The sequence below is a fragment of the Monocercomonoides exilis genome (genome assembly GCF_001643675.1).
Source record: "Monocercomonoides exilis strain PA203 chromosome Unknown scaffold4-2303458, whole genome shotgun sequence".
Taxonomy (NCBI): domain Eukaryota; phylum Preaxostyla; order Oxymonadida; family Polymastigidae; genus Monocercomonoides; species Monocercomonoides exilis.
The window spans coordinates 815,749-834,714 of record NW_027150549.1 but is presented as its reverse complement, the minus strand read 5'-3'; the positions used below and the strand labels follow the sequence as shown (position 1 = coordinate 834,714).

The 18,966-nt window shown below is 40.7% G+C and overlaps 3 protein-coding genes across 3 annotated transcripts; 2 read left to right on the top strand and 1 right to left on the bottom strand.

Moving 5' to 3' along the window:
• The first annotated feature begins 697 nt into the window (after nt 1-697).
• Nucleotides 698-8,749, top strand: MONOS_13177 (uncharacterized protein). The gene has a single exon (XM_067865859.1). The coding sequence runs from the start codon at nt 726-728 to the stop codon at nt 7,905-7,907; it is 7,182 nt and encodes a 2,393-aa protein (XP_067734671.1). The 5' UTR covers nt 698-725; the 3' UTR covers nt 7,908-8,749.
• Nucleotides 8,717-13,010, bottom strand: MONOS_13176 (putative hsp70 domain containing protein). Its single transcript, XM_067865858.1, has 4 exons — nt 12,985-13,010; nt 11,274-12,876; nt 11,041-11,160; nt 8,717-10,864 (listed from the first exon to the last, which is right to left on the bottom strand). The coding sequence occupies exons 2-4, from the start codon at nt 12,871-12,873 to the stop codon at nt 9,426-9,428; spliced, it is 3,159 nt and encodes a 1,052-aa protein (XP_067734670.1). The 5' UTR covers nt 12,874-12,876; nt 12,985-13,010; the 3' UTR covers nt 8,717-9,425.
• Nucleotides 13,011-13,807: 797 nt separating this feature from the next.
• MONOS_13175 (putative CBL-interacting protein kinase 32) lies at nt 13,808-18,687 on the top strand (the record flags this gene model as incomplete). Its single annotated transcript, XM_067865857.1, has 8 exons — nt 13,808-13,905; nt 13,961-14,066; nt 14,126-14,196; nt 14,262-14,411; nt 14,517-14,655; nt 14,778-14,859; nt 15,006-15,101; nt 15,438-18,687. 8 exons carry the CDS (start codon nt 13,808-13,810, stop codon nt 18,080-18,082), a joined length of 3,387 nt encoding a protein of 1,128 aa, XP_067734669.1. The 3' UTR covers nt 18,083-18,687.
• Between the last annotated feature and the right edge of the window lie 279 nt (nt 18,688-18,966).

The window sequence follows — 18,966 nt, the reverse complement described above, 5'->3', positions numbered from 1 at the left end:
ATGGAAACAGAACCTTTTCGATGTTATTATTTCCATTCCAGTGAAGTTTTGTAAGTGGGAAAAGAAATTTGATCAAAATATGACATTTTTATTTTATTTGAAAATTAAACAAAAGGAACTTTCCAAAAAATTAAGACATATGGATGATTATTTTAGAAATAAAAACTTTTTTCGGAGTGTTGATTCTTTAACTGTATCATTAATTTGTAAAAAGTATTTTCAAACAAACGAATGACAGACAATAATAATTTTCTGAAACAATGTTTACGATTCAATGCTTGATGAAATTGTCTATATTTGGAGTATTGACTTTTAAGCGTTCATTTTTATATATTCAAAGATAATTTTTCAACCGAAAATTTAAACTGAAAAAAAATGAATTAAAAAATGATCACCCATATTAATAATAATAACACAAATAAATATTAAAAAATCGAAAAGCTCTTTTTAATATCCCCACAAATAGTTTATTCAAATTTTTATGGAAAAAAAGTTTCATTTTTGATTTTGGGTTTCTGACATATTGACTTTTGTTTGATCAAAACAATTTTATTGTTATATGCATTTGGAATGGTGATATGTGTTTTATATTTTTTTGTATTTGATTTAGAAATAATTTCTTTTGAAGAAATATTTAGAAACTTCTCCATTATTTGTGAAGACTATTCAACAATTTAAATAAAAGGACAATAACCATAACCGAAGAAAAATTTGAAAACGGCTTTATGGAAACTGCTGATTACGAGCCAGACAATTTTATTGACGATTCTCCTGAGCAAGAAGTTGCTCAAGAAGATGTGGAATACGATGAAATAGGCCAGGAAGCCAACCAAGAAGGAGAGGTTACTGAAACGTGTGAAAATGAAAATGGAGAGCCAGAAAATTTTGCGGAACAGTCATTTCACGAAGAACAAACAGAAACAAATAATTATGAGGATAATATGCAAGTTGGAGATGAATATGATGCAGATATCCAGCCACAAACAGAAGAATTTCAACAAGAAAATGAGCAATTTGAAGATATTCAACAAGCTGAAGATGAAGCAACACATCAAGAAGAAAATCAAATTGAAGGTGAAGTTGTTGATGATGCTCAAGAGCAACAACAGGAGGAAGAACTACAACAAGAAGAAGGCATCCAAGAAGAAGAGCAACCTCAAGAAGAGGAGTATCAGGAGCAGTTTGAGGGAAATGAGATTGATGATTCACCTCAATCAGAAGAACAGAACAATCAAAATGGAGATGAAGAGATACAGCAAGAAGTTGATGAAATTAAAACACGAGAATTTAATTTTGGAGAAAATGAGAATAATGACAATGCTTTTGAGCAACCACAAGAAGAAGAAAGTGCTGAAGAAGCAATTCCTGACGATGAGGTTGAAAAGCAAGAAAATTATGATCAACAAGATTTAAATCAAGTTGAAGAAGAAGAAGTCCAGCAAGAAGACATACTTCAAGAAGAAGTTGTTCCAGAAGGCGAGATTCAACCAGAAGGAGAAGATGCGGAAGCACAACAAAGTTCTGAATATGGGGAAGAAGGATTTAGTGGAACAAAAGAAGAGATTGTCGATGCCGTAGAGCAAAATGGTGAAGAGATTGATGAACAAATGGAAGTTGAAGAGGAAGCACCACAAGAAGAAGCGGATGCCAATGCGGAAGAAGGCGCAGAAGAAGAAGTTAAGACACGATCGTTCCACTTTGGAGCTGCGAGCGAAGAGGCAGAAGAAGCACCGCAGGAGGAATTGGAGCAGGAGCCTCAAGAAGAAGAAGACGGTGGAGATGCCTTTGGCTATGGCGATGAAGAAGAGAAAGAGCAAGTTGAAGAACAAGAAGCTGAACAAGAACAAGAACCAGAGCAAGAAGAAGCAGAGCCAGATCACGAACAGGAATTGCCACAGGAAGAAGAGAACAAAGAGGAGGCATATGACGAGAAGCAGTATGAAGACGGCTTCGAAACTCAAGAAAACCCTGAGCAAGAAGCAGAATACGGTGAAGAGGCGTTTGATGAAGCGAAAGAGCAGGAAGAGACCGGAGAAGGCGAAGAGAATGGAGAAGAGCAGAATGAAGAAGTCGTTCAAACGCGTTCGTATGAGTATGGAGGAAACGGCGACGACGGGGCACAGGAAGAGGAGCAGCCACAGCCACAAGAGCAGGATCCAGAACAAGAACCAGAACAAGAGCCAGAGTCAGGGCAAGAGCAAGAGCAAGAACAGGAAGCAGGATATGGCGAGGAAGTATTTGAGGAAGAAAAAGAAGAGGAGCAGCAGGAGGAGGCTGAGCAGGTGGAGCAGGCAGAGGAAGAAGAAGTGGTAGAACAAGAACAAGAGCCAGAACAAGAAGAACAACAAGAGGAAGAGCAAGAAGACGAGGTTGTGGTGAAGCAGAGGCAGTACAAAGCAGCAGGAGAAAAGATATCAACTGTGATGAACAAGAAACGGGAGAGAGACGCGAAATATCGTGGCGAAGTAGATAGACTTCACGAGGCACGAAAAGCACGCTCAGCAAAAGCAGTGCCACAAGAAGAAGAGGTGGAAGAAGAAGGAAGAGAGGAAGAACCAGAGCAGCATGAGGACGAAGAGGAGAAGGAAGTGAAAGAAGAGGAGGAAGGAGGTGATGGATACAATGAAGAGGAGTTTGAGGCAAATGAAGAAGTCCAACAAGAACAAGAGCCAGAACAAGAACCCGAACAAGAGGAAGCAGATGCGAATGGAGAGGATGATAATTTTGGATATGGCGAAGAAGCTGAAGCTGAAGCTGAACCTGAACCTGAAGCTGAACCTGAGCCTGAGCAAGAGCCAGAACAAGAGGAGGATGAATATGAAGTGAAGCAAAGACAATACAAGGAAGCAGGGGAAAGAGTGTCATCGATTATGAAGAGGAAGAAGGAGAAGGACAACAAATACAGAGAGGAAGTTGGGAGACTGAATGACGCAAGAAGAACAAGGGCTTCACAAAAGCCTGCACAAGAAGAGGAAGTTGAGGAGCAACATGAAGAAGAAGTGGAAGAAGAGCCAGTGCAGCAAGAGACAGAAGAGGACAACTATCAAGAAGAAGGAGGAAATGAGCAAGCAGAAGAGGCAGAAGCGGCAGAAGAAACAGGATATGAAAACGAGTTTGAGGAGGAAAAACAAGAAGAAGAAGACGATGGATATGAGGTGAGGCAGAGGCAATACAAGGAAGCTGGGGAAAGAGTGTCATCTATTATGAAGAGGAAGAAGGAGAAGGAAGCTAAATACAGAGAAGAAGTAGGAAGATTGAAAGATGCAAGAAGAACAAGGGCAAGCAAAACACAGCAGCAAAAAGAAGACGAAGCAGAGGCAGAAGAAGCAGAAGTGAAGCAAGATGGAGACGAGTATGCAGATGAAGGATATGGAGACGAGGGATTTGAGGAAGTGCAAGGCGAAGTTGAGCCTGAGCAAGAGGTCGAACAAGAAGACGATGAATACGAAGTGAGGCAAAGACAATACAAAGAAGCAGGAGAAAGAGTTTCATCAATCATGAAGAAGAAGAAGGAGAAGGACAACAAATACAGAGAGGAAGTAGGGAAGTTAAAGGAGGCGAGAAGGACGCGATCAGTGCAGAAGCCGATTGAAGTGGTGGAAGAAGAAGATGATGGTGACCAGCCACTTGAGCACAACAAGGAGGAGACGCAGAAGAATGAGGAAGAGAACGGATATGATGATCAGTTTGAATACGGCAATGAAGGATTTGACGAAGGGGCAGGCGCAGATGAGCAGAAAGGTGAGGAAGAGATTGAACCTGAACCGGAGCCAGAAGAAGCAGAAGCGGAACAAGAGGATGATGGATACGAGGTTAGGCAGAGACAATACAAGGAAGCAGGGGAAAGAGTGTCATCGATTATGAAGAGGAAGAAGGAGAAGGATAACAAATACAGAGAGGAAGTTGGGAGATTGAACGATGCGAGAAGAACAAGGGCAAGCAAGACACAGCAGCAAAAAGAAGACGAAGCAGAGGCAGAAGAAGTTGTGGAGGAGATTCAGCCAGAAGTGGGAGAAGAAGAGGAAGGAGCACAAGATGGCTATGGATATGATGACGAAGGGTTTGAAGAAGAAGGACAACCAACTGAAGTCGGAGAAGAAGAAGCAGGAGAAGACGAAGAGGAAGCGAGGAAGAGAGAAGAAGAGGAAGAAAGAGAAAGAGAAAGAGAAAGAGAACAGGAAGCGAAGAGGAAGAGACAAGAACAGTATGATGAAGCAGGACAGCGCATTGGTGCTATTATGAAGACGAAGAAGTCGAAAGACGAGAAATACCGATCAGAAGTGCAGAAGCTGAAGGAGAACAAGAGGAAGAAGAAAGCCGAAGAGGAAGAGAAAGCGAGAGAAAGAGAAGAGCGGATGAAAGCACTGCAGTCGCAGGCGAAGCGGGAAAGAGAGCAACTGGAGCAGGAAGAGGCAGCAGAAGAAGGCGAGCAAAACGGGCAGAACGATCAGAACGAACGGGAAGAGCTGGATGAACGAGAGAAAGAGCGAATGCTGGAGACACCACGGCAATCACGCAATGGCAACATCCTCGATGACGATGATGAAGATGGCAATGGCGTTCCTGATGCAGAAGAAAGTAGGTCGCCGAACAACGAGCCGAAGCCTCAGCCTCCTCATAAGAACAGACAGTCGAGGCAAGGAAGAAACAACGCTAGCAGAGCGTCGCGTGAAGAGATACCGCCGCCTGAAGTGGAGCCAGAGAAGTTCAAGTCGGCACAGCCGATGCAGTCGAAGCAGCGTTCGAGTGTGTCGCAGCAGCAGCCGAGGAGAACATCGCAGGCACGAAGCAGTGTTCATAGCTCGGCGAAGGAGCGGGGGGTGAAGGAGGACGAGAGAGGGGCTGTGAAAGAGAGAGGAAGGCCACACACATCAAGCCAGGCGAGCATTGCTGCAGCAAACGAGCGCAAATCACGAACTCCACAGAGGAAGTCGCAGGTGCGTCCTCTGGAATCACCAAAGAGGAAATCCGGGAAGAAGAGACAGAGTGAGAAGGAGAAAGAAGAGGAGCGTTTGAGGAAGCTAGAGGAGAAGTGGTACAACCGTGTGATGCCAGCGACGGAGGTGCCGCTGCAGCCGTATGATCCTCTTGTGTCTAATGACTGCCCGCTGGTTGACTCGAAGCAGTTCAGAAAGGCCATCTTGCACAACATGAAGGACGAGCTGGATGAAGACAAGTTGGAGCTGCTGAAGCGGAGGAGAGAGGCTGTGAGGAGGAGGGACAAACAGCTGAAAGGCGAGTTTCCGCTGAGAGAAGGAACTTCACAGAACCAGTTTGCGCATGCGTCTGAGGGAGGCATGGGGAGAAGAGGAGGAATGTACGGCAGAGGAGGAGGAAGAGGAGGAATGGGTGGAGGAAGAGGGATGGGAGGAAGAGGTGAGGGCCCACCGAGAAGAACGAGGGATGTGTATGTTGCTGGATATCGTGATGGATATCGCGACAGACTGATTGATTCGAGAGAAGAGGAGGAGTTCAACAGCACAAGAGGCACACGGCAGTCAGAAGGAAGAAAACGCGGAGGAGACATGGAGCGTGATGGGGATTGGAGATACAGGGCGCAGGAGACAAGAGATTCGATGGGATATTCAGAAAGAGACAGAGAAAGAGAGAGGGATAGAGAGAGAGACAGAGAATACGACGAGAGGAGAGAAAGAGGAAATTCGCGGGATATGCGATCGCGCGAACGTGGAGCATCTGTGGGGCTTCCATCCATCCACAATGTTCAGAGCGAGTCTGTCCCTCACGACGATGGAGGGTACATGTTTGATGATCAGCCAGAGCGACAGAGTCGGAGTGGCAGCAGAGCCGGGAGCAGACAAGGGAGCCGGCCAGGCAGCCGCACAGGAGGCAGCCGGGCACAGTCGAGAGGCGCAAGCGCAAGAGGGAGGGCAAGTGGAAGCGGAAGTGCATATCCAGAGAGCAGGGATGCGAAAGAGCGCTGCTTCTCTTCACATCGTGCTATGCGGCCTGCGTCGTCGGCATCGGCTGTCTCAGAGTCTGTCTCTGCTTCGTCGCTGGGGCAGATTATGGATGAGCTGGAGCAGAGTGTTGACGATATTGTGTTTGGTGTGTTCCCAGATCCGCAAACAAGAAGTGAAATTCTGCAGAATGAGCTGCTGTCGTACAAGGAGCTGAAGAAGGAGGTGAAAAAGAAAGATGGAGGAAAAGATTTGGTGAAAGAAGAGAAGAAAATAATGAAGAAGCACAAGAAAAGCAAGAAGGAAGCTGAAAAAGCTGAAGAAACCGAAGATGACGAATACAAAGACGATGCCTTTGAGAAAGAAGAATCAGAAGATTCTGACAGCAGTAGCAGCAGCAGTGACGAAGAAGATGAAGACAAAGACAAAAACAAAGACAAAGAAGGAGAAGAGAACGACGAGCTGTCGGAGACTCAGGTCTCGCTGATCTGCTCCATCGAACACGAGGAGTCTGAGGGGCTTACGCATCTGTCGCTTCACTTCGACAAGGCAGTGCGGAAGCTGAAGGCGCTGTGGGCGGTTCTGCATGTGCCTGTGGCAGAACGAGAGCGGATCTTGCCTCTTCTCCCTGCTCCTGCACCTTCTCTCTCATCAACAAGCTCTCCTGTCTCACCTGCAGTTTCGTCTTCTTTGTCTCCTTCACATGAGATGTCTGACACCGAAAAGGAGAAAGAAGCACAGCGCGGGCCGAATGTCACGCTCTACGGCTACAAGGCAGTGGTAGATTCAATCGAGTCTCTACTTCCGCTTGTTGAGCACAGAAGAGTCCTGATGCGCACACTGACAGTGTTCCGTGCGTTTATTGCGAAGTTCTACTCGCTTGTGGAAGAAGGCGTGAGGTATTCAGCGCTTCAGCAGGTCATTTCGCGGGTGATGAATGCGCTGACGCTTTCGAAGCAGCAGCTGGTTGACTGGGTGAATATGAACGAGTGGAACACAACGTGCCTGTTCCGCCCTCGTTTTGACGAGGCATCCGATTTGGAGAGAGAAGAGGCAGAGTTCAAGAGGACGCTGGCGAAGCTGGCGAGCGGAGAGCAGATGGGATTGGGTGTTGGCGAGACTGACAGAGAAAGAGTGGACTCGAGAGACGGAAGGAGGGACAATGCAAGAAGGCCCAGTCCGAGAGAGGAAGGAGAAGAGTATGGAAGAGAAGACGAGTTCAGCAGTGTTTCACCACAGCGCAGAACGAGAAGGCCGATGAATGAGCAGCAGCCGATGGACAGAAGAGAGAGAAGTGAGAGAGGCGAGGGAGGAGGAAGGAGAACAAGGAACTATGATGTTGATGATGGATACTATGAGAATGTGTACGATGCTGAAAGAGGCGCTGATGACAGCAAAGAAGCGTGGAATGCCCGCCCAGACGATGGCTATGCAAAATCTCGTCCGCGAAGAGAGAGAGCACGCAGAGACGAGTTCTATGCAGATGGCGAGAACGAAGGGATGGAAGGTGCATATGGTGATGAGTATGATGAAGGTGCACAGGGAAGACGGCAGAGAAGAGGGCAGTTTGACTACGAAGAAGACGAGTTTGCTTCGACCCGCGGGACAAGAGGAACTGGTGATGGAGAAGGAGAAGCAGATACAGGGGCTGAAGGAGCTGCGAAGAAAAAGAAGAAGAAGAAGAAGAGAACATCAGGAGCGTCTGGTGTTTCAAGTCAGGTCGTGGGTGTGCCTTATCTGATGGCTTTGAAAGGAGGCAGAGTGAAGGATCCAGTGACTGCTGAGACGGAGCAATGGAAGAGAAGTCACCAAAACAGGCTTTCGTACTCTCGTTCCAGCCAAGGCTCTTCTCCTCCAGGCAACAGAGCACGTGGGGCAGGGTCATCTTCCTCTGGCTCGTCTTATCCTCCTCAGTCTGCTCCTTACTCGGCTGGCGGATACCCAAGAGACTCGCAGGGTCGCTCGTCAGCTGCACGTAGGGTTGCATAGAAGGAGAGAGAGAAAGAGAGAAAGAGAGAAAGAGATGAGGGAGGAATTGAATCTCTTCTTCTTTTTTTATTTTTGGATCTGATTGTTTTGGATAGAGTACAATGAGCTATCTTTGTGAAAATGGCAGATGCTCTTGCTTGTGCTCTAATCCAAATATCTTCTTCTCTTCAATTTCTTTAAGCATCTTCTCATCTTTTATTCCATCAGTAAACATTTTTTATTAACGTTTGTCGTCACCAAATCCCTTGTAACCATTTCCTTTTCTCAGCTAGTTTCTTCCATCTTTATGTTAATCGGTTGTAATTATGAATGTAATCAATGTTTCTGCAATAATTTGGCATTTACAAGAAAGAAGTCTGTAATTTTTTATAAGCATCAATAATGTTGGAGCTGGTAACAGATCATTCTTCACACAACTTATTTTTTATATTGTTTTTTTCTTATCTATTTTTTACAGATTTGTTTATTGAACGTGCAATCATATCGACCCTTATATTAAGAGCTAACTTCTGAATGCCAAAATTCACGTCATAACTGAGATTACCAACCGATGTTTATCAATCCATCCACAATTCTTCACATTTTTATCAATACACTTTTCTCTCTTTATTGGACGCCATTTCTTTCACTTATTTCTATCACATATTTCTTTGACAGGTTCCCTTCATACCTTTTTGTTACACTTCACAGTAAAATTTCAAGTTTTTTATTTGTTTATTTTTACAAAACACGATTTTCTTCGCTTTTGCCTTTAAAACTTTCGACAATGCTATCTTTTATTCAACCATTTTTTAACTCACTATGTTTTCTGAATATTTAATAGACCTATTTTAAATTCATAATGAAAATTTTAAAAGAATTTATTTATTTTGGACTTGAAAAAATGTGATTGAAAAAGAACATTCATATCTCAAAAAACCATCTAACTAATTTCATGAATCAAATTTTCAAAATGGAAAAAATCTTCACTCGTTTCCCTCTTCAGTTGAACATTTTTCTTCAATTTGCAATTTCTTCTATCAAACACTTTGTAAAAGATATTACTTTTAAATACTAATAAATTTTATTTGGTTAAAATCATTGGGCCTGAAAAGCCAAATGTTTTAATTATTGTAAGATTTTCCATAAAGTTAATTGAAAAATATTTGTATGTATTTACCAAAGAAGAAAATTATTGAAAAAAGCAAAGAGATTATAAAAAGATAATAAAACTTGAATGATCGAAAATGCGAATGGTTGATTCTTTTCAGACAAGTTTGAAGGGGTTAAGCAAAAGAAAATAAAAGGAATCGACGAAGGAGATGACACAAATGACGAATCAAAGAATTTAAAAGCAGCTTGTATTAACAAAAAAAAAGCATTGGTGTTTATTATAAAAATGAGGATAACCTCAGCTCCTTTATGTTTCTTTATCTGTTTCTTTTCCCTTTGTAAACGGACGGAAAATCATAAGGAGAGAGCACTCATTGTCTTCCCGCTTTTTATTAATTATACAAGCTTCAAGCTTATTGAATGAGTCTAATCCAAGGAAGGTTCAGGCATTGAAGAAGGTGTTGGTGTGGATGGGATAGTTGGTGACTGAGATGGATTTGGAATGGCTGAAGGAGCGGGCTCCTGAGGTGATTCTTTGTTTTGCTCAATGGCAAAGTCATCCAACATGTCAAACTCATCCTTTTCGCCTTCTTTCTTTTCTGCTGGCTGTGCTGCTTGCTCTTCCGCTTTCTTCTCCTCTGCTTTCTTCTGCTCTTCCGCTTTCTTTTGCTCCTCTTCTTTCTTCTTCTTCTCTTCTTCTGCTGATGGAGCAGCAGCTGGCGCTGGCTTTGGCTTTGACAGTATTTTGCTCCATTCTTCTCTCTTTTGTCTGAACTCCTTTTTCATGTCATCGCACAAAATAACCGGATTCTCGTATTTCTTCTTGTTACGTTGCTCGTCCATTTTTTGCATCAGATGCTTCACAAACAGCTCTGTTTCATCAACCACTTTCCTTCTCTCTGCTTCTGGAATGTATGCTTTTTCTGCCGATTTAGCTTCCTTTTGAATTGAAGAGCATTGATCAATAATAACAGACACAACATTTTGCCTGTTTTCCTCTTCTTTCTTCAAAAATACTGCTCTGTTGCTAACTTCCTGCAGCTTGTTCAATCTGCTCACAAACTCGCTCTTCTGAGCTTCTTCTGCTTCTTCGTGGCAAACCCAGTCTTCCTCGTTCATCACCTGTGTCATAAACTCTGACCTCACTTTCTCGTCCATATAAGGCGCTAATTCTCCTCCTTCAGCATCGCATGCACGCATCATCTCATACACATATGACTCCAATGCATTCTTTGCATCTGATCTTTCTCTCACAACACGCTCTGCATTCACTTGTGCAACATGCGCCTCGCGTTGCTTCTCCAATTCGGATTGGCTCGACTGCAGATGATGAATAACATGTGTTTTCAGGTTAATTTTTCTTTGTCCTTTTTTGGTTTTAATCTCATATTTTGGTTCAGCAGGGGCTGGCTGTGGTTGTTTTGGAGCCTGAGTTTCCTCTTTCTTTTCCTCTTTCTTTTCTTCTTTGCTTTCTTCCTTCTTTTCTTCTTTGCTCTCTGCTTTATCTTCTTTTGGTGCCTCACCCGCTCCAGCTGCTCCAGATGGAGTCGATGCGCTTTTATCTTGCTCTTCTCCTTTTGGCGCATCCGTTCCCTGAGGTTGCTCCTGCTTGGCTTCCTTTGCATCAGGTGATTGTCCTTTCGGGGCATTTGGATCAGAAGCGTTTGCTGCTGGTTGTTCTGCTTGTTGTGGCTGCATTTGCTGTGGCTGTGATGGCGGTGGTTGTGGCTTTGCAGGTGCGGGTGGAGGAGTAATCAGTTTCTTCTCTTCCACTTGAAAATCTTCTTCAATGTAAGCTGAATCAAAGAAAACTAATCCGGCCATGTTCAGTACGGCTTTAACTTTGACGGTTCTTTCAACTTGTTCTGATGAAATAAAACATTACATAAAGCAACACAATTATCGAGTATTCGATTGAAAAAATGAAAATTAAATAAATAAAAATTGAACACAAAGAAATATCGCCAAAGAAATAATCAATGTTAATTTAAAAAGAAAGGAAAAATTCATTCAACAACAAATGTGCTTTCATTTTTCATACTTGATTTTTCAACTTGTTCTCTAACTTGTGGATCGAGAAGTGGAAGGGCATCAGGGCTGTATTTTGGAATGTTATCCTTTATGTTTATTGTGCAAAGAGGCACAAAGTGCTTCATTGCAGCTGTTAACGTGAGTTAAAACGTTAATAAAAAGAACGTTGCAAGGTTGAATGTTTGATAAATAAATACATTTTCAAAAGAAATATTAAAAGATATAGAATGAAAAAGAACAAACCATCAGAGGATGTTGATGAAGATGATGCATCGTCACTGCCTGTGCTTTTAAAAGGCATCGCTCTCATGTTCTTTTCCTTCGCACCATAAACCAAAGAAATTGAAAATGGTTTTGTTTTTTTGAACGAAACATTGACAGTTGAGTCATCTTTGGCTGAAGTCACTTCAAATCTTGAGAATTGCTCAAACACTTTCACAAACTTAACACCTGTTGGAGCTGTTATCGCAGGTTGCTCCGAAGTTTGAGCATTTGATAAATCTGTTGACCTTTCATGTTTTGTATCCAAAAATTGCTTCAGTGCAGCTTCATCTCCTTCCTTACACCATGCAATGCTGACTTGCTCGGGAATTGAGTCAATGACATGGATTTCTCTTCCTCTGTGAAATGGAGACAATCTAACTGCAATGTACATGCAACCCTTTGCAATAGACTCTTCAGCATTTAATGTGAACGAAAGATTACGACCGAACAGCTTGGCTAATCTTTCTTTTACACAAGGAATACGAGAAGTTCCTCCTGTAAGCTCAACAGCAGATAAGTCCGCCAATCCATATTTTGTCCCTTTAAGAGCAACTTCACAGATGTGGACAAGGTGATCCATCCCCAAATCTCCGGCAAACATCGCCTCCATATCAGTCCGCTTCAGAAAAGCAGAATAATCGTTATCAAAAATATTTTCCACTGAAAATTGAGCCATCTGTACTCCACTTAATGCTTTCTTTACAGATTCTGAAGCTGATAATAACCGTGCACGGCATCTGGGATTAGCATAAACGCTTCCTGGCTCTAGTCCAAACTTTTGTTCAATTTCTTTTGCGAAATGCTGAGCAATTCTGTAATCAATAATACGCCCGCAGAATTTTGTTGTGGATGCATGAGATATTACACAAAAATTATCTTTTCTTAACTCGATTATTCCGCAAGTAGAATATGCATGACCAATCAACACAAATGCAACAACAACTGGTTTAACTGATTTTGACACAATTGGCAAATCAAGTTTTGGAAAGCCATAATCCATTGCAAGCGCAGCCATATCTGATACAACGTTAAATGGAGTTAAGCCAGCAACGCGTGCAGCTTCCATAATAGCAATTCGTTGTTTCTGATCAAAAAATGATGGAACGGAAATAACTCCTTCCATTTCTGCAAGCGCATCTTTTTTCCCTTCCAGGGCATGCGTTGTTACTTCTTTAAGCTTTGCAAAATAAGTTGAAGTTGAAGATTGAACTGATATTGTTTGCATTTCACAGTTATGCATAACCTGATGGCATAATTCACCTTTTTCATTTTCAACGAGCTTTGCAGAGCACATTCGAGCAGCATCAATTGCTTCGGGGTCGGACAAGCATTTTCCGAGAAGCATTTTAAACCCTGTTATCGTGTTTTTTGCGTTCATAACACAACTTCCTCTCGCGGAATCTCCAACAAGACAACGCCCATCGCTGTACGTTATCATCGTTGGTGTTGTTCGATCTGAAGATTCATTTAACAGGACTGTCATCTGATTTCCTGTGCGGTCACTCCCGGGACGCTTAACTTTTACCAGAGTGGCAACTCTTGATCCATCATTTCCAAAGTCAATTCCGATAACAACCATGAGCTAAAATAGATCAAGCAACGTAATTAAAGAAAAAAATTATAAAAAATATATGCAATTTTCGGGGTAATATATTTAGATCTAAATACAAAGAATAACTCAAAAACAAACTTATTAGTAGATGAAACAGATGTAATATGGGCATTTGATCAATATATCCATCATTCGGTGAACAATTGACAAAAAATGAAAAAAGGCTTTGAATCTATATGAACTGCAAAAAATGATGTAACGGGTGTAAAAGTCAATTTAAACAGTTGAAAAGCTTTTTTACAGAATTGAGAAAGAAAATTTTTGGAAAAAATTATAAATAAGAGAATATACATCATTTAATTATTAATGTTAAGCTTTATATACAATGTTATAAAAAAGATAGGGGCATCAATTAGAAATGTAATGTCTTATTAAACTTTTCAGATTCTTTCGTTAAGGTTTGATTATTCATAAGCAAGAACAACTTCTGCACATACAAATAATTGCTATATTAACTTATATCTAATTAAGATGATTTTTTTTCAAAATTTATTTTTCAAAGAAATTTATGAAATAGAAATATATGTTTGAAATCTTTTTTTATCAAATGATTTGTCGCAATTTTATAACAGTAGTTGATGTTGATTTTGATTGAAAAGCAAATTTTTCCATTCCTTTTGTATAATTTTTTCGTTGAATCATTTCCACAAACTTTTTGAAGACAAAACAAAAACCGGCCATTCACATCCAATAATATAAAGATAAACCAAAACGGAAAAGGATGTTCATATTTCTTTTTGTGCGGAAATGCCCTCACGCTTGCAAAAACAGTAAATGAACATTTATAAATCCAAAAAAAACCATGATAATATTTTATATTTATAAGGAGAATTAAAATGCAAATGGGTAATGGATCAAAAACTATTTCCGAGAAAATAAGTTTTTTTAATCAGAAGTCCAAATGAGCGTTCAAAAGCCTGCGCCAAAGCGCAAAAAGGAAATAACTAGGGTCGAAAAATATGTAATAGGAACAACACTAGGCGAGGGAACTTTCGGAAAGTTTGAAAGAGTTTTTTGATAGCATCTTTTAAAAGTATGTGCAAATGATTTTTAGGGTAAAGCAGGCTCGAAACACAATAACTCAAGAAGATGTTGCAATTAAAATTCTAGATAAGTCACGTATACTGAAGCATTGGATGGCAGACCAATTGAAACTGGAGGTATCCTGCTGTTGATGAATAAAAGATGTCGTATTTTTTGCGCATTGCTTTATTCTTAGATATCCATTATGAAAAAATTAAAGCATGAAAATGTTATTCAATTACTTGAGGTTTTGACAAGTAAAACAAAGTTTGAACAAATTTGATGAATAATTTTCTGTTTTGAATTCCGGTTGTGTATTTTTGTGAAAATAGAGTGTTTATAATACTTGAATTAGCTTTAGGCGGGGAACTATTTCAAAAAATTGCTCATTCAACTCGTTTTGATGAAGAGACTGCAAGATTGTATTTTCGCCAACTTATCAGTGGTGTTGAGTATTGCCATAATTGCGGCGTTTGTCATCGGTTTGATTTTATCATGTTTATTATTATTTTCATTTTTGAAAATATTTTCCTGATTGATATTTATTTTTATATGATTTAAATAAAACATTCTTATTTTAAATAAAGTGATTTGAAGCCGGAAAACTTACTGCTTGATGCAAAAGGTTCATTAAAAATAACAGATTTCGGCTTATGCGCTTTAACTGGAAAGGAAAATCCCATGCTTCAAACACAATGTGGAACTCCAAATTACACTGCACCAGAGGTGTGAAGAGAGCAAATATTAATATTTTTTTAATTGCTTTGTTACTCATTTATCGATGAATTTTGTTGTTAACAAAACGATTTTTTATTTGTTTGTTTGTTTGTTTGTTTGGGTGATTGTAGATTATTTCAGGAAATGAATATGATGGAAAGACTGCGGATATATGGAGCTGTGGAGTAATTCTCTTTGTAATGCTAGCTGGATGTATGATATTTTTTATTCTCTTTATTAATAATTAGATGGAATTTTTAACTAAATATTTTCTATTTACTTAAAAATAAAAAAAACAATTTCAATGAATTTTGTTTTCTATTCTTTTCTATTCTTTCACCAAATTTCTTTCTCGACAGATCTTCCGTTTGAAGAACCGACTCCTGCTGAGCTGTTTGAAAAGATCAAAAACGCTGATTTTTCTTTCCCATCATATTTCCCAGAAGGACCAAAATGTATGCACTATTCTTTTTGCATGCAAGTTGATTTGAGAGTAAATTGTATCTTATTCTGAAATGTATATGTGTTCATTGATTGGATTTTGATTGGGCTGATTTTGTTTTTAAAAAATCGTTTTTCTTTCTTTATTTTTTTCTTTTCTTTTCTTTTTTTCTTATTTTTATTGTTTTTTTTAACTTTATTCAATTTATTTTCTTCTTTCTCTTTTCTTCTTGTTCTTTTACCATCCCATCATCTATTTCCATCTTAATCCCCCAATTTTTAATTCTCCTCCTCCTCTCCTCCTCTCCTCCTCCCTTCCCTTCCCTTCACTTCACTTCCCTTCCCTTCAGCCCTCATCCGCCGCATCCTTGTGCCCGACCCTTCCAAGCGCATAACAATCGCCGAGATGAAAGCCAGCCCTTGGTTTCTGGGCATCCCTCAGCCAGACAGCTGTGTTCAAAGGCCTCTTCAACATCTTTGCCTTCCTTCTCTGCCTCTTCCTCCTCCTCCTCCTCCTCCTTCTGCTCCATCGGCTGTTAATCACACTGCTTTCACTAACAGCTCTTTGCCTCAACAGCCAGTAATACTCCCTTCTCCGCCTCGGAGTAATAATGTTAATAATAATAATAGCAGTAATAGCAATAATAATAATCCCCTTCTGGCGCAGCCACTTTTTCGCAGTCTGACACCAACTGCGGAATTTCCAAGCACAAATGCTCAATTGAAGGACAGTAATCGCTATATTCCCCTCCTGCCTCCTTCTTCTCAATCTATCCCTTTCAAACAAAATGACTCAAATTCGGCTGTTAAATCGTCTTCAGCTTCTGTTCAACTTCCGTTTCCCCTTTCTCTTCCTCCGCCTTCTTTTCTGCCTCCTCCTCCTTCTTGTCATCATCCTCCTGTTGTTGTTCTTCCTTCTTCTCTTCCTTCTTCTTCTCTTCCGTTTCCACCTTTTCCTCTTTCTCCTTCTTCGGCTGCATCTAAAGATATTCCTATTGCAACTTCTTCTCTATCTTCTTCTTCTTCCTCCTCCTCCTCTTCTTCTTCTTCTTCTTCTTCTTCTTCTTCACAAATTAATAATCCTTGTTCAATGCAAAAATCTTCTCTATCTGATACAAATTGTATTCCATTTGAATTTTCTGTTTCAAATAACACCTTGAAACAGCAATGCCCCATTGAAGGCTTGCGTGTCGTTTCGCCCTCTGCTGCACCTCCACAAGCTGCTTTTCCAAAGCAAATTACTATTCCTTCTTCTTCTTCTTCTTCTTCTCCATCATCTTCCTCTTCCTCTTCCTCGTCATCATCATCATCTTCTTCTTCTTCTTCCTCCTCTTCCTCCTCTTCCTCTTCCTCTTATTCTTCTTCTGGTTACACAATCTCCATTCCTTTGACCCCAATTTCCCTTTCAGGCACTCCCACCCCTGTCTCCTCTTCAGATGCATCATCTGCCCCTTCTTCCCCTTCTCCCCTCACTCCTGCCTCACCCACAAACATCATCCAGCAGAAGATGCCAATCCAATCACAGAATCAAATGCAGACTCAAATACAAACTCAATTTCAACAGCAGCAGCAAAACCAATTGCAGCTTCAGCTTCAGCTTCAATTACAACAACAGAATCAACCCAACTTTCATCCTTCTCCTTCTCCCTCTCCTCAACCTCCTCCTCAACCCCAACCTCAGCACTCCCCCCACCCCACCCCACGGCGCAAGAGCAAGCCTCAGTCAATCACCGCCTTCGACCTGATCTCTGCCTCAGGTGTGCTGGACATCACTCCAATGCTCTCTGCAAACTCCAAAGCAGTCCGAGTCGCCCGAGCCACTGCGTTCTCCACGGCCTTCAGCGAGGATGTGGTTGTGGCGCGCATAGAGGAAGAGCTGTCGAGGCTCCCTGTGCAGGTGAAACACTCGAACGATTACAAGCTGAGGATAGCGTCGTCGCAGCCTGGAGGGATCATGACGTGCAAGATTGAAGTGCTGACTGTGGCGCCGCAGCTGAATGTGGTGGAGATGAAAAGAGGGAGAGGGTCGATATTGGATTTCCATTGGCTCTACAAGCAGCTGCGGATTGGGCTGAGGGACATTTCTCCGTTTGGAGAGAAAGACAGGGCGCTGATGCGGTTGATGGAGCAGAGCGAGGAGAGGAAAGAAATACTGGAGCATAACAACCATGCGATGAGGTGTGTGGGGGAGGTGAGGGAAGTGAGGGAGGTGAAGGATGTGAAGGATATGAAGGCAATGTCTGTGACTTTGAATGAAAGGGAAATGGGTGTGGATGAAAAGGTGAATAAAAATGTGAGTGGAGATGAAGAGAAGGTTGAGGAGAAAGACGAGGAGAAAAATGAAGAGAAACTGAAGGTTAGTGAAGGAGAATGTGGAAGAGGAATTGGAGATGAAAAAAGAGAAGAAACAATTTGTGGAGATAAAAATAATGTTTGTAAGGAAATTACAAGTAAATGTGAGGATGATCGCAAAAGTACACAAGAAAATACACAAGAACGTGAACAATCAGATGAGAGGCAAATTTCTTCTGATATTAAAACAGAAGTTTCAATCACAACAAGTCCACAATCTTCTTCATCTTCTGCAGCAGGCAACACATCCAATGAATCAAATATAATTACAGACACTCGTCCACTCACGCAACTGCCTCTTCATCTTCCGCCTTCTCTTCCATTTCCTTCCCACTCTGTTTGTTCGCAACAGCCCTCCAGCTGTGATATCTTGCCAACGGTCTCTTTGTCATCGTCATCTTCTTCCTCCTCCTCAAATTCTTCTTCTTCTTCTTTTGGCATCAACAGCAGCTCGAGTGGCATATCCCCTTTAGAATTAGCTCCTCACCCTGATCTCATTGTGAATGTGCTCAAATGCTCAAAATCTGCCCCTTCGTGTTACACAATCAGCTCCTCTTCGGCTTCGGCTTCGGCTTCGGCTTCTGCTTCTGCTTCTGCTTCTGCTTCTGCTTCTGCACCTTCTGTTTCATCGTATGGAACGTAGTCTTATTTGGCATGAATTCTTCATACATTGTTGATAAAACAGCAGCTTTGTGTGTGATTCTCAATCACTTTTAATAATGCGTGCTTTTTTTCAATAATTGTATGGGAATAATTTTGTTTTGTTTTGTTATGTTTTCTTTTGTAATTTTTTCGATTTAATTTTTGTTATCTGTTTTATTGGGTGTGTTTGCGACTAATGTTGAATAAATGATATTCGTCTGGCAACAAAAGTGGAATGTCTTTCAATTTTTTTGGATTTTTCGTTATTTTAATTCTTCATTTTGTATTTCTTTCTTGATTGATTACAGGCTTTTATTTCAAATGTATTTTTATCATTACATTTTTAATTTCAAAATAATCCGCTCATTCGTGCCAGTTTTTTGTTTTGAGATTAATGCCTTTTCGTAATTTTTCAGTTATATTTGTCACATATGTTTTCGATGTTTTCCTTTTTTCAATTTGATTAAAATTTTTCTCTTTTTGTTTCTGTTTTTGCTTTTGTTTTTTTCTCTTCAATTTCTTCATTTTTTTTGAAAACTTACGAACACAATTTTTACACACCACGTCTTTTTTAATTCAAAAAAGAGAAAAAAACATTATTATGCACTCTTTATTGTGTCTAACTACAAACAAATTTCTCGATGCTCATCTGTAATAAACTGAAACAAAAAGCACTCATTATATTAGCGATTTTCATAAATATATGTATTTTTGAATAGCAAATAGAAAAGATGGAAACGTTAAAAACAAAAAATTTCAAAGTGCCATTTTTTGGCTCAGCACCTAATAGTTTTTAAAGCATTTATGCATTTTCTAAGAATTTAATAACAATTCTAAAAACAATTTTCTATACATTCCAAAAAATATTAATCATTGCAAATCATC